The 14590-nt window shown below is 40.8% G+C and overlaps 1 protein-coding gene across 4 annotated transcripts in view; it reads left to right on the forward strand.

Moving 5' to 3' along the window:
• The window catches only part of LOC117881264 (putative ferric-chelate reductase 1), a 28184-nt gene extending 13594 nt beyond the window's left edge, over positions 1-14590 (forward strand). For 3 of the 4 annotated variants that reach the window (XM_034778286.1, XM_034778288.1, XM_034778287.1), the window contains 11 exons: positions 1174-1353; positions 2987-3085; positions 4324-4471; positions 5080-5196; positions 6867-6979; positions 7305-7391; positions 8343-8440; positions 8668-8726; positions 9594-9737; positions 12183-12244; positions 12330-14590. In XM_034778286.1, coding sequence (XP_034634177.1) covers positions 1174-1353; positions 2987-3085; positions 4324-4471; positions 5080-5196; positions 6867-6979; positions 7305-7391; positions 8343-8440; positions 8668-8726; positions 9594-9737; positions 12183-12244; positions 12330-12422 — 1200 coding nt within the window. In that variant the 3' untranslated portion in view covers positions 12423-14590. The remainder of the gene's footprint in view (positions 1-1173; positions 1354-2986; positions 3086-4323; positions 4472-5079; positions 5197-6866; positions 6980-7304; positions 7392-8342; positions 8441-8667; positions 8727-9593; positions 9738-12182; positions 12245-12329) is intronic. The other variant, XM_034778289.1, reaches the window with a different exon arrangement.

Consider the following 14590-nt stretch of genomic DNA (forward strand, 5'->3'; position numbering starts at 1 on the left):
GGAAACTCAGCTCAAGCACCATTTAGTAAGAAGGTGAAAAGACAAATACCTAAGCTCATCTGGGGAGTCATGTCATGCTTTATGTATAAAGAGTGATGCTGACCTGTGGTTCTGTATAAATAAAACTCAAGTTTAATAAAATGAAGGTGTGGGTGGGCAGGAACAAAGTAGATTTCTATATATGAGTGGGTAAGCTTAATTTATAACTGCTTGTTCACATGGGTTTGTCTTTGTTTGGACTTCCATTACTGGTTCTTGAAATTCTAATTAAAGTTGGGCAATAGTATTCTCATTGAACATGACCAGGTTTAGCAATATGACAACTTTTCCACTTACTGCTATCTTGAACATGCTTGTTCTGAATTTGTTGTATTTAAAGTACTCAAAGTTAAATATATGGAGATATACCTATCTCATAGAGCTGGAAGGGACCCTGAAAGGTCATAGAGTCCAGCCTCTGCCTTCATTAGCAGGACCAAGTACTGATTTTTGCCCCAGATCCCTAAGTGGCCCCCTCAAGGATTGAACTCAAACCCTGGGTTTAGCAGGCCAATTCTCAAACCACTGAGCTATCCCTCCCCCCGATGCTATGTATTGGGCATTTGTGCAGCTTAACTTTTCTTGGTGGGTTTTTAACCAACCATTCAGGAAAAAATACACTTTTTTTCTCTCCCCAGAATGTGTTATTTCAGGTTTGTAAGAGTCCACAGGAGCATCTTTCTAATAATTTAAGCACTATGGGGCTGTTAATGACTTGGAATAGTCTAGGGAAAGTGAGACACCAGGAAGTCTGAAAAGTATATAGAAACTTTTTACTTGAGTTAATTATAACTTATTTTATTAAACAGAAGAAATGTCTTTGAATAGGAGGGGATTGTATTACACTTCCAAATTATAGCCTTGTTACCACTATGATGTCGAACTCTTTCATTTAAACTTATTGGTGAATTCAAAGCTCACAATTTAATAACTACCACCACAGTGAATTCTAATCCTGGTTAGTAATTATTGGTTATGTGGGGTTGGGGAGAAGAAGAGGGGTTTCTTTATGCATTTTCTGTGTAGATCTTCACTTCTATATTAGTTGAGACTTTAGTAATTTTAGTTGTGGGTGGGGTGGGGTGGAGAATGACCAGCTTGTTTGTTAACTTAATTTTCTACTTGTCTGTCCAGTTTAATGCCTCTGGCTGTGGAATTACAAAGTTCTGCATAAGAAATCCTCCAAAATGTGATCCTGGGACTGCCTATTGTTTCTTTCTGTCCTTCAAACAAAATAACCACTCGGTACTTATTGAAATGAGTGGTCCTAGTGAAGGATATATAGCCTTTGCATTATCTCATGACCAGTGGATGGTGAGTATCCCTTTTACAGTATTTCCTATGCCATCCAAGTAGCACAACAAAATACATAATTTATTCTTAGTCAAGAAATTGAGGATGAAGACTGGTGTAGCCCCACCATTCTCAGCTGCATGTCCATCAGACTTTATAAATTAAATAGACCTGAGCCTGAGTAGTAGTCAGATGAGAACCCTTTACGAGAAACTGAAAAGGTGATAGTGGGACTTTGCCCACTAATAATTACTCCCATGTGGTGCTCGAGAGCACTGCTGGATGGAGGTGGCCTCTTACCGGTATGGATAGAAACATGTAGTCCCGGACTAAACAGTTTCATTTAAGTTCCTCTGGCGCTCTCTGAAAGAATGAGAACTTGCCTTCTGTCTCTTGGTCAAATTCCAGACAGTTACATTGTAGCATAACTAAATTCCTGGGTAGTTGCAGTTAGAGGTGGTGGTCTCCACTGCCTATCTTAAAAGGAATCTCTGTAAGGTGCTCTGTATGTTCACTGTGGTTTCTGTCCAAAATAAGTATGCAGTTCAGGGGTGGATGCAGTCATTCCCGAAAGCCCTTTGGAGATTCTTATGGCTGAAGAGAGTTACAATGTGCAAGAGGATCATGCACTAGTCTGTATATCTAACTTCCTTACTGAACAGAGTAACGTTCTTAAAGCATTTCTATGTGTGCATTGTCACAAGAAAAAGTAGTTCTTCACTCTACAAATATAGGAAGAAATAACATTCTCTTCTTTGACCTCAACAGTTAATTCCATTTTAATCACATAATTTGATGATGTAAATTGATCTACTTAGCTTAAATAATCAGAGGTATTTATTAATACTCCTAGAAGTATTTGTGACTCTGGCAATGTGGATGGGGATACTTTTTCTACAAAGTAATAGAAAAATTTTATTTATAAACAAGTATCAGGGGGTAGCCGTATTAGTCTGGATCTGTAAAAAGCGACAGAGTTCTGTGGCACCTTATAGACTAACAGATGTATTGGAGCATAAGCTTTCGTGGGTGAATACCCACTTTGTCAGATTTATAAACAAGTTACTCATTTGAATTAAAATCCCACCCCTTTTTGGCACTGATATTCAAAAGGTCTAGATGAAAACACTTTTAGCATCCCCAAAACACTGTCAATGGGCTGTCAGATACTAGGATCAAACCATTTTACAGACTATCCTGGTGCTCACTGCATAAATACTTTTAAAAGTACGTGTACCACTGACCCCTGGTGGTAAGCCTTTATCATTTTCAAGCACTATATCTTGCAGTGTAGGGTGTATTGTGTTGGAGTAAACTTTTTAACTATAACATTATCTTCTTCAACTTAACAATGCAAAGATTGGTATTGGCATATGGCGTGCAATTAAATAACTTTTAATACCTTGTATATTTCTAGCCAATGTCATTAAAAAAAAAGTAGTTTTTCCATTTGATTCCATTTGAAAGTTCAAACTTTCAACTCTTCAGGCCAGACTCTCAGTTTAGTTGTACCATTGTAAACTTGCTGTAATGGCAATGAAGTTACTCCGGGTATAGTGCAGGTGGAAAGGAGAGCTTGGAATAAACCATTCATCTGCATATAGCTTTGCCTATAATTACAATCTAAATTGGGGGAAAATGCTTTTATTTTCAGGGTGACGATGATGCATATCTGTGTATTAATGAAGATCACCGTATTAATGTAAACACAGCTTATCTTAGTGGGCGAATTCCTCCTGTGTTGGACTCAGAGGTATGGTGTGTGACAGTTAAGACACTTTGCATGCAGCTGGGTTCTAATTTGTCAATATTTCACTGATGTAGTCTTTTTAAAATCCAGTAGCTTTGAATGAAGCTAGTAAGGCAGTAGTTCTATAAGTAGCCATCTTAGGGAAAAATCCTGGGGTCTTTATCATTTCTGGACTCACTGACCCACCTCACATAGGAGGTGCTTATTTCTGATGCATAAGAAATGTTGAGACCCGGATCTGTTGCTGGCTTCTTTATTATTTCTATTTGAACAACCTGTGAGGTAGTTCTGTTGTTGCCCAGTCTATGCTAGGGAAACTTTCTAAGAATCTCCTACCATTGCTGATGGAACTCCACAGTGTAAGGCTGGGTCTACACTACCCGCCTGAATCGGCGGGTAGAAATCAACCTCTCGGGGACTGATTGATCGCGTCCCATCGGGACGCAACAATCGATCCCCGAATCGACGCTCTTACTCCACCAGCAGAGGTGGGAGTAAGCGCCGTCGACGGGAAGCCGCAGAGGTCGATTTTGTCGCCATCCCTACAGTGGGGTAAGTCAGCTGCGATACATCAAATTCAGCTACGCTATTCGCGTAGCTGAATTTGCATATCTTAAATCGACCCCCACCCTTTAGTGAAGATGTAGCCTCAGTGATTTTTCGAGAGCCCTGCAGTGACTCTACAAAAGGTTAACTGAGAGTAAAAATGGTAGCAGGGAAGTGACTTGCTCAAGGTCACGCTGAGATGGCAGACAAACGGGTAATACAATGCAAACTTCCTGATTCTGTTATCCAGGGAAGCACTCTGTCTTTACCCTTATGCCTTCTGTGTGACCTTGAGCAAGTAATTTAACCTCACAGTGCTCCTGTGCATCTATTGTCTTTTTTTAAAATAGCTTTCTGTAAATACACCCGTGTAAGACAACTTTGTTAGTCACCATTTTGAAGACCATGCCCTAAAATGTAGTGTGTGAAAGCATGTCCCTGCAGCTGTTGCCTAGAAGCCTACCACATCAAGAGAACTCTCAGATTCTTGCTGGCATCACTGACTATGCTGGTGCAGCTAACTCTTTTTATGATATGGGCTGTTAAGAGTCAGTGAACATTGGCTCATTGTCCAACATTGGTCAAGTAGAGCCAGGCCAAAATCACTGGTCTGGAGGAAGGAGTGGAGTAAATTTGTTTTCAAGTTTGAAAGACCCCACACAATGAGTATTAAATGTTCATTGTATGTTTCATAGAATGGCCTTGAAGATATCTCATGGAGGCTGGCTGACGGACTTGTTCAGTGCTCTTTCAGAAGAAACCTTCGTCTTCCTGCTTATAAAGGGAGGTTTAATCTAGATGCTAATTATTACATATTTCTGGCAGATGGGGAAGCGAGTGAGGGTAAGTCTGATTGAAGATATGGTTAAATAATCACATTTCTCAAACCATGCTAAACAAGGACTATCCCCTATAAGATGTATTAAAAATAAACATGAGAAGTAATCTGACTTCTGTCGCAAGTTTCACATGTAACCAGTGAAAATGACCTTAATGTGATGAGCTCTGGCTCATCTCTGGAAATGTAACAAAAATCTGGTTTGCTCTTAATATAAATGTGTTCCATAACCATCTGGTGCTTGGAGTAGTATTCTTGAGAGAGAATCCTATACAATTTTTAATAGGGATTAAACTAAAATGGAAACTAAATAGCATTGTATACAAGATGCTCTTCAAAACCCTATAGATCTAATAGAGAGTGATATCTTTTCTTTAGGTAGATTATGCATGTTCATATTTTTTTGAAAAAAATCTTGGGGGGAGGGGGACGGGCAGAGTTTAATCCAAAATATTCCAATCAGAATCTGCAGAGGTGAAATTTACAAACACAATCGCCATCCCCCTACAACACATAATGCTCACTGAATTGTAAACAAAGGATAGGAGGGGAAGGGATACAAGCACAGCAACTTTCATTAACTGTCTATAAACTACTCTGTATCTTTGCATAGGAGGTCTAATTCACAAACATCATCGTCAGCCTCTGATCACCAATGGAATGTACAATGTCACAGACTCTCCAAAGGATGTAGGGGGATCCCGCTCTCCACTTCTTCTTAAACTCCATGGCAAGTTACAGTTCTAACAGCAAATACTAGATTTTCCCAGTGCTGAAGAAGCTACTGTTGATTGCAGAAAGAAGGATGCAAATTTTGTAAAGATTTACACTATTTCCTGTGGTGTGTCAGTCCACTGGGGTATCTGCTTCTCCTGATATAAGAGCTGGTTTGGAAAACTAGGGGAAAAGTAGGAACCACCCCACCCCCCCAATTTTAAAAAAACCTGACAAACTGTAACATGGTTTTGCAGGATTCTACTCATCCAGAGAGAGGAACTTGTTTTACTCATTTGTCAAGTGTATTACTAGCTCCCTTGTTTTAAAGGAATTTTGTTGTCTTATTTTTATGACTTGACAGTCTAAATTTAGAATTGCATCTCTATTTTGAAGTTCCCTTTTTCCAATACTATATAAAATAAATGTGTGTACCATGAGTAAGGCTACATTTTAGTCACAGGTATTTTTAGTAAAACTCATGGACAGGTCACAGGCAGTAAACAAAAATTTATGGCCTGTGACATGTCCGTGACTCTTACTATATACCCTTAACTAAAACTTTGGGCGGGGAGACTGGGGGGTGGTGGTGGTGGTGGTCCGGGACCACTGCAGGTGTGGTGTGTGGCCTGGGACCCCTTCTGTGCAGGGTAGGGTTGGTGGGGCTGGCAGGCTCCCTACCTGGCTCCAACCAGCATGTCCTCGCAGCTCCTACGGGGAGGGGTGGCCAGGGGGGCTCCATGTGCTGCTCCTGCCACAAGCACCAGCTCCCATTGGCTGGGAACCGCAGCCAGTGGGAGCTGGGGAGACAGCTCCTGTGGGTGTGGGCAGCGCATGGAGCCCCTTGGCTCCTCCACCTAGGAGCTGCGGGGACATGCCAGAGGGAGCCCCCCCAGGTAAGCGCCACCCTGCACCCCGAACCTCTGCCTGAGCTCCCTCCCACACACCCAAACTGCTGCTGGACCAGGGGCTGCCTGGCTCAGCTGCAGAAGTCATGGAGGTCACGGAATCCATGAGTTCCATGACCTCCGTGACAGACACGCAGCCTTAACCATGAGACACTCATTAGGTGTTGGTTTGGAGCCTGAGCCAAAGCCCATTGAAGTTAATGGGAGTCTCTCCGTTCACATTAATTGGTTTTGAAACAAGTCCATAAAGAGCTGAATGGAAATTCTACTTTCTGTCATAGAAAGACCTGTTTTGAATTAACCCGTTAAACTTTTGATACTAAAATCTAACTCAAAAATTCTCTGTGTAGTTGCTCACCAAAAAACCTGTGGTCAGCAGATGAAGCACAGGCTGCTCATTACTGCCTCTGTTTTGACTTGTGCTATTGCACAGTGAACCAGCTCATGGAGGCAGCAATAGGCTGCCCTCTGGTTTGGAAGTGAAATCTATATCTTAGTGCATGTGCTTTCCCTGACCTGGCACCGATCTCTCTACAGTGCTATCAATACAGATTAGTCCTATTATTGACTGGTTTCAGCTCAAAAATAGATATATAACATAGCAAGAGTACACCAATATGTGAGGCATTTTTGAACCAAGTACCAGAAGGATTTGACCCTCTACTCTTATGTTCTTCTAAAGTTACATTTTGAAGCTTGTCCCCTGCAATATTTGGTCAATTGTGTTCATATCCAGTGTTGTAACCAAATTTTCACATGTGAATATTTTCTCCTTCAGCTTCATTAATGTTTGTGGCATGGATGACTACAGTTAGTATTGGTGTTATTGTTGCCAGATTCTTCAAACCAGTTTGGCCTCATTCGTTGTTTGGGAAGGAGATTTGGTTCCAGGTGGGCAAAAAAACTCTACATAAAAGTTTAGCTGTATGTTTTAGTCTTACTACAAATAGAATAAAACACAAGAGACTGTCATGCTCCTTAAACTACATCTTCTTTATTTCTTGACCTGGGGTGCCACAACAGGTCATAACTTTCATTTGGACTTGTGAAGTACAATGAGTTCAGTTAGGTATTGTCTCCTATTTACAGTGGACTTTGTCTTTACTAGTAATCTCTGCTTGCCTGCCAATGTAATGCTAACTCTAACAGTTTCCTCTAAGTACCCTCCAAAATACACCACCACTCCTTCTTTTTAAACCTATTTAAATGTTCATAGGTACATCGTATGCTGATGTTGACCACAGTGCTTCTTACGAGCGTCGCTTTTATTCTTCCTTTTATATACAGAGGAGGCTGGAGTAAAGTGAGTATCTAAAAAAAACAAAAACAAACAAACAAACCAGATCTACTGTTCATACTTCAAATGACATTTATCCGGGAAACAATACAGACTTCAAATCTCAGAGGCAGCCCAAAAAGGTTTTAATGTCCATGACATAAGTAGTTATTTAATTCCAAAGAAATTACCATGAAAATGGTTACCTCATTGCTGTGCTTGAGTGGTGATCTGAAGACAAAGTAGTATAAATCAGGCATTTACCTTGTTTTCTTACTTACTGCTTCTTTCAGTTGAAAAATTGCACTTGAGTCACCTTTTCTGGTTTTCCCCCATGTGTGAAAGACCTTGTTTGGAATTATTCTACCCACTTTGAGCCCACTTATTTTTCTAGTTTCACCACAGAAACTAGAGATGAAAAAGATCTATTCGGTCCTGAATCAATCTGCTGCTTCTTCCCCTCCCCTCATCCAGCCAATACAGCATTTTTCTGTGTGGTATAATTTTCTAGTGCTTTATCTAGCCTAATTTTAAATGATGGAATGCAAAGCACTTCTCTTAGAACATTTTTCTTATGTGTGATGATGGTAGTTGACAGCAAGTTCATCCCAACACTGTCTGAATCTTCCTTTTCCTGTTTGTCCTTTGCTCTTAGTTTTGTCCATATTCCACTAGTTCTGTTTTTTCTCAAGCTGCCTTTTACACTATAAATACCAATTCAGTTTTAAATTAATTTAAAAACATGCCACAGGAGGAAAAAGTACTTCTATTCATAGCCAAGACTTAGACCAAAAGGTATGTGAGATGGGAACACTAGTAGCTGAGGATAGGGGCTTGGAATGCACCTGAAAGAAACGGTATTAAAATAAGGCGTTTCAATTGTGTACAGTTCTTCCTGACCTGTTCTTTGGTCTGAATGATGCTTCCATTGTTTAGTATGAACGTCACAGTATTAATAAAAAGAAATCCTTTGTTCAGTGGGCAGGTTTTCACCCATACCTTGGCTGTACCGTGATGGCTCTGGCAATCTTTCAACCTCTGATGGCAGGTTTCAGACCACCTCCTCATGCACCAAGGTATGTGGATATTTACACTCCTTAAAATGTCATAATGTACTTCTCCAGGAGATTACGCTGATAGTATACAAAACAAGTTTTAAACATGTTTCATACAGATACAAACTTTATATTTTTTCAAGATAACATGGCATGTTTAAGGATTTTTTTTTCCTCCAACCTTTGGAAGATTCCATGTTGGCAACTAAATTACTTGATTTAACACTGATTATTTTTTCTTCTTGTAGAAGGCAAGTATTTAACTGGGTTCATTGGAGTACTGGCACAACAGCTAGAATACTAGCTGGTGAGTAATTGTAATCCTGTCTAGGCATATCTAGTGTACCTCCTTGTTTATAACCCATTTGTAACTTGCTTAGGCATCTTGAGATATGTTGGTATTGCAGAAACGGAGTGGTGGCTGAACACTAATTACTCAAACATGGATCTTAATGTAGATGACTACTTCAATCTCGTTAATCACCAAAGTGGTCTTAGAATAAGGGTTTGTCTGTATGGGCTATACAAACCAGACTGTACCCTGTACAATAGCAAGGGTAAGCAACAACCAGACATTTTTATAAGCTTGCTTGTATCTTCAAAGCTCCTCCTCTTTCCCTAAGTCTCCACCTATCAATATGGAGTACTGGGACCCCTTATGTGACTTTCTTGTCTTCAGGGACTCTGGTGGCCCATCTCCTGCATGAGGCACCTCTCTCTCTCTCTCTCCTCATCTTGTAGTTTTGGGGAGAACCATTTGTTTTGTTTTTGTTTTGTTGTTTTTTAAATTATATATAATCACCAGAGTTTTCAAATCAGTTACAGTCCTCCATTTATTTGGAGGAATTTGTTATCATTGTGGCTGTGTATCACATCATTGTCCTTTTAAACCTCTTTTTAGATTAGCATGTTTACAATCTATATAGTAAAGTAGCTCCGAACTCTGAGGTTATTTCATAGGATCAATGTATAACAAGGATCATGGTTATCCTGAGCCATACAGTTAGAGATAGTTGGATGTGTTTTTTTTTCATTCTTAAGCCTCTAGAAGTATATTTAACTCTTGATAACCATTCACCCACTAAGCCATAAGCTTGTGTTACTTTGTCTTAAGGACAATACTTCTCAACGTTTCTTTTCACGTCTTTAAACTATGTCTTTGTTTTAACAACAGTGGTAACTATGTTCCTGGGAATGGACCTACCAGCACTCAACCTTCCAGACCCATGGGACACTTACACAATGATTGGATTTGTAGCTTGGCATGTCGGTATTGATATTCTCCTGGAGATACATAGCTACTGTCTCATTCGCAAAGGTACAAACCAAACAATATGGCTAGTGTGACTGCCTTGCTTGCCTGGTAGTGCAAAATAGGATTTCCCAGGTGAAATGCAAAAACTTGAATAATTTAGTTCACTCAGTTAAGAGGCTTAAACCAGCCTCTAATTTTGTGCTTGCAAATATCGGCTCATTTAGGTGATTTTGGATATGTGAAATAGATGCATGGATGACTACTTGTATGTAAATTTGGTGACCACTCTTGAAAATAATAAGTGAATTGTTTTTGACACTTTTTTGGTTAGACTTTCCTGGCTATAAGTGCTGGTACATTTTTGAATTGGCCTGTGTGCCATGAAATCCCAAAACTTAGTGCCAGAGGGTCACATGAATCTCTAAAATGTACACCAAAAATCTTCTGTTTGTGTTGCTAGCTCAACACACCCATTGTGATAGTATGGGGAAAGTCAAGCATAGTGTGGGAGTGAACTCAGTCCTTTGAAACTAGGTAGGAAAGCAGGTACTGTCGCTTGAGAGCCTCTCTGATAAACCATTACTGTAACTAGCTGTGGCTGCCTACCTATGAACAGACTGGTCAACAGCAGGGGACCTTAAGCACAAACGCTATTTGAGCAAAAATGGGTAACTCATTAGCTGCTAAATACCAGGGCCCCTGGCCCCATTGAGAGTTTTGAAGTTAATTTCAGTAAGGCCCAGGATTTCAACCCAAGTTCTTATCTTCACTTTGGTCAGTATCTTGTCAGGAGTCAAGATTACACACACAAGTAAATAAACCACTGCATAGTTGTCAAGAAGGATGGAGAACGGTTGTTACAGTCGGGGTGAAAATAATATTAAACACTTACCTGGAAGGGGCAGGGCCTCGGGTAGAAAGGGGAGGGCTGGAGGGGTCAGCCGCCCCCAGCCAGCCCATCTGTGCTGCCTGGCCTGTGCTGCCCAGGGCTCTGGCAGCAATTTAAAAGGGCCTGGAGCTCCAGCTGCTGCCGTGGTGGTGGCGGCTGGAACCCCAGGCCCTTTTTAAATCGCTGACCCTGGGGCAGCTGCCCCTTTTGCCCCCCTGCCTCCAGTCAGCAGCCCTGCCGGTACAGGCCGGTACCAGCTTCTTACCGATACACAGTACCGGCCTACTTTCACCCCGGTTACAGTAGACAGGAAGGGTGATACTTACTAATAAAATAGAATGAAGAGAAGAGACCAATTTAGCTATTATGTGGAGAAGTGGGAGGAGTTAGATGCTGCCTATACATGAGGGGAGAAGAATTGGGTGACTCTCTGGTTACTGACTTGAGTAACCAGGGGATAGCGGCATCAAATGGCTCAAAATGATGGGGTGGGGGGAGAGGAAAGAGGAGTTAAATTCCAGCTGACCATGAGAAATCCAGGAGACGATGTAGAAATCCTAATAGAATTGTCCTCTTTAGCAGTGGCTCTCAACCTTTCCAGAGGACTGTACCCCTCTCAGGAGTCTTTGTCTTGCATACCCCAAGTTTCACCTCACTTAACTACTTGCTTACAAAATCAGACCTAAAAATACAAGTGTCACAACACACTATTACTGAAAATTGTGTACTTTCTCATTTTTACCATATAATTATAAAATAAATCAATTGGAATATAAATATTGTACTTGCATTTCAGCATATAGTTCATAGAGCAGTATAAAGAAGTCATAGTCTGTATGAAATGTTTGTTTATGTTGATTTCTTGGTGCTTTTTATATAGCCTCTTGTAAAACGTAGGCAAGTGTCTAGATGAGTTGATGTATTGCCTAGAACAGTGGTTCTCAAACTAGGGCTGCCACTTGTTCAGGGAAAGCCCCCTGGCGGGGTGGGCTGGTTTGTTTACCTGCCGCGTCCACAGGTTCAGCCGATTGCAGCTCCCAGTGGCCACGGTTTGCTGCTCCGGGCCAATGGGGGCTGCAGGAAGTGGCGGCCAGTATGTCCCTCAGCCCACGCTGCTTCCTGCAGCTCCCATTGGCCCGGAGCAGTGAACTGCGGCCACTGGGAGCTGCGATCAGCTGAACCAGCGGACGCAGCAGGTAAACAACCAGCCCGGCCTGCCTGGGGCTTTCCCTGAACAAGCAGCAGCCCTTGTTTGAGAACCACTGGCCTAGAAGACCTCCTGCGTACCTTGGTTGAGAACCACTGCTCTTTGTCATTGAAAAGACAAAACAATGAGAGTGTCCTTTTATGCTTCTGGCAAGCTCTTCCAAATTTTCATTAACCTTCTATCCTTATTTCTACTTAACTGTGAACACTGAAGTGTAGGCCATGAGAGGATGCATTGCATGAGGCTTTTTCAGTGGTGTTTGTGAACTGGTTGTAGAGACGCCTGTTGATCAGGCTTAATACCATGCCATTCATTGAATTAATCAACCGTTAGCCAGAAAGAAGTATGTGTGAAACATTGCATCTCTTCTTATCAAGTACAAGGCTAACCATATGTTGGTTTGGTTTTACAGTTGAAGTGATTGATGAGGATAGAATACAAATTCTGCAGTCGCTTACATCGGCAGAGGCAGAGGCAAGTTGCTACCTTGTCAAGAAAAGCACATACTTTCCAACACTGTATTTCACGGTAATTGTGAAATGTGTATTTTCTCTTACAGGGTCATACATTTAAAGAGATTGTGTTAACCATCTACATCTGTGGAAATATAGCATTCCTTATTACCTTCCTGGCAGCAATCCACCAATTATGAAAACTATGAATTTCTGGCAAGGACATTAGATGTTGAGCATTTGCAATGAAATCAAGAGTGAAGCACCACTCAAGGAATTCTTACAGATACCAGTGTTGCCTCATTACCTTCCTGAAGTTATACTTGAAGAATGTGTGTGATGATAATTCATCTGTCTGTGCTATCATGATCATCAACAGAGAGAATGTATGTTTAGATTCTAAAGACTGATCCTGCAGTCCGGCCCAAACTACTCTTGATATATATTTTTTTTATGGGAGTCTTTTCCTGAGTAAGGACTGCAGTAACTCTTTTAACCCAGTAACTTAACTTTTTTTGTTTGTTTGTTTGTTTTTTTTGTGTAGGCTGAGAGGGTATGATTATAACTACTGGTTGGTATGGGTGGAAATCACTGTTTTGAACTTTTGTAGTCATTCTCTGTACCTACACGTATATTATTTGGAATACTGAATAGACCAGTCCTAAATATGCTTGTCATATAGTTCAGTTTACCATGTTGCTTAATGAATAATGTATTGCCTAAATGGCTCGTATTTAAAGTATGTGATGTTGGTATTGTGCACTCCAAAAATCTGTGCTCAGAATGATTGTCACAAACACTAGTTGATGCATCAAAGACTACATTGGCATATTGCTCTGCAGTTAAATGCAAAACCTACACTTTCTGCTCTAGGAGCAGTTCCATATAACACACAAACTGGGCTGAGCGTCAGTCCTGTAACTTTTTGTCATTACTTGCATCAATCATAATTTAAAAAAAAAAATCTTTAGAATATAAAGAGAAGACACCCTGCAAACTCATTATGAGAAACTTTTAGCGAAACTATTCCGCAATGTGTCTATATAGTCATAGTGTCTTCTGGCCACTTAAGTCAAAATATCTGTTAATCACTTTGTGATTAAACATGGTACTGTTAGAAAGGAGGAGTTTTCTTGACCTCTTGGTTAACCTGATAGAAGCTGCTTTCCCACAGCTCTTTTTGAATTAACATGTCCATCCAACCGGAAAATGACCTTTTGCTTCATGTGCACAGGAATACTAGAGACTGTGGGTGTGGGGGGGTGCCTCTCCCCACTTTAAGTAAGGGATTACCATAAGCAATATTGGCTAGATAAAAGCAACCCTCTCCACTTCTTGTTTTAAATTGTTTTTGTTTTGTGGGTTTGTCTAAGGGTGGCAGTAGCTCTGCCAACTATATAGTCAAAGCATTCTATAAGCAGTGTTTTACTAGTGTATAACTGCAATAATACCCCCTGTAAACCCTGAACAGCTTCCTTTCATGCTTTATTCTAGTTCCTGATGTTTCAAAGCATAAAGATCTAGGAATGTTATAACAGAATATTTTGCAACCAGGGAATACCTGACTAGCTGTGAGGGGTGAGATTTGGGATGAAGAAAGGTGTATATAAAACCAGACCTATCCATCCACCACTCTCTTAGCAAGCATGATGTAGCTGTGGAATTTGTCACAGATGGGGATTAAATGGTGGCTATCTATTTGTCTCCTGTATAACCCATCTGTACTCCTTCCATTTGGTACCCACTAATGTAGTTGGTTAAAGGAGCAGCTCAGTGGAGGGCTCAGGCTGTTGGTTCAAGCTTATTTTCTTCTTGGCTCCTCCAGAGCTACCTTAACATGTTTCATCCCCCAGCTGTTGATTGGTAACCTCACGGGCAGCAATGATAGCCTTCAAGTGGGTGTAGGAATGAGAGAGAAGAACCACCACCAGCAGAAAGGAGGGAGTGGGGCTACCAAAAAACAAACAAACAAACCCACAAAGCAAAAAAGAGGAAGTACTTACCAAAAACCCTAGGTGTGGATACAGAAGGAAAGAAATGGCAGGAACTATACTGGGATATGAGTATGGGAATTGAGTGCAATGGAATATGGGGATTTCATATGAGCAGAGCAAATCTAAAGGCACTAGGGACTCTGCGTACAAATGCATTTCTTTACAGAAGAGAGAGCTGTCAAACCAGATGTTTCACTAGGTTTTTATTCTTGTTTAATTATCAGTGTTGAGTTCTTTTGCATGGTTTTTACACTGCTGGTTGTATGTGCTGTGTACTCTGATACCTCAAACATTGTCCATTCTGTCATGGAAATGTGAACACCGTCTTGATTTTTAAAAAAACAAAACATTAATATAAGTACTTTGAAATTAAA

This window comes from Trachemys scripta, chromosome 8 (genome assembly GCF_013100865.1).
Source record: "Trachemys scripta elegans isolate TJP31775 chromosome 8, CAS_Tse_1.0, whole genome shotgun sequence".
Lineage (NCBI taxonomy): Eukaryota > Metazoa > Chordata > Testudines > Emydidae > Trachemys > Trachemys scripta.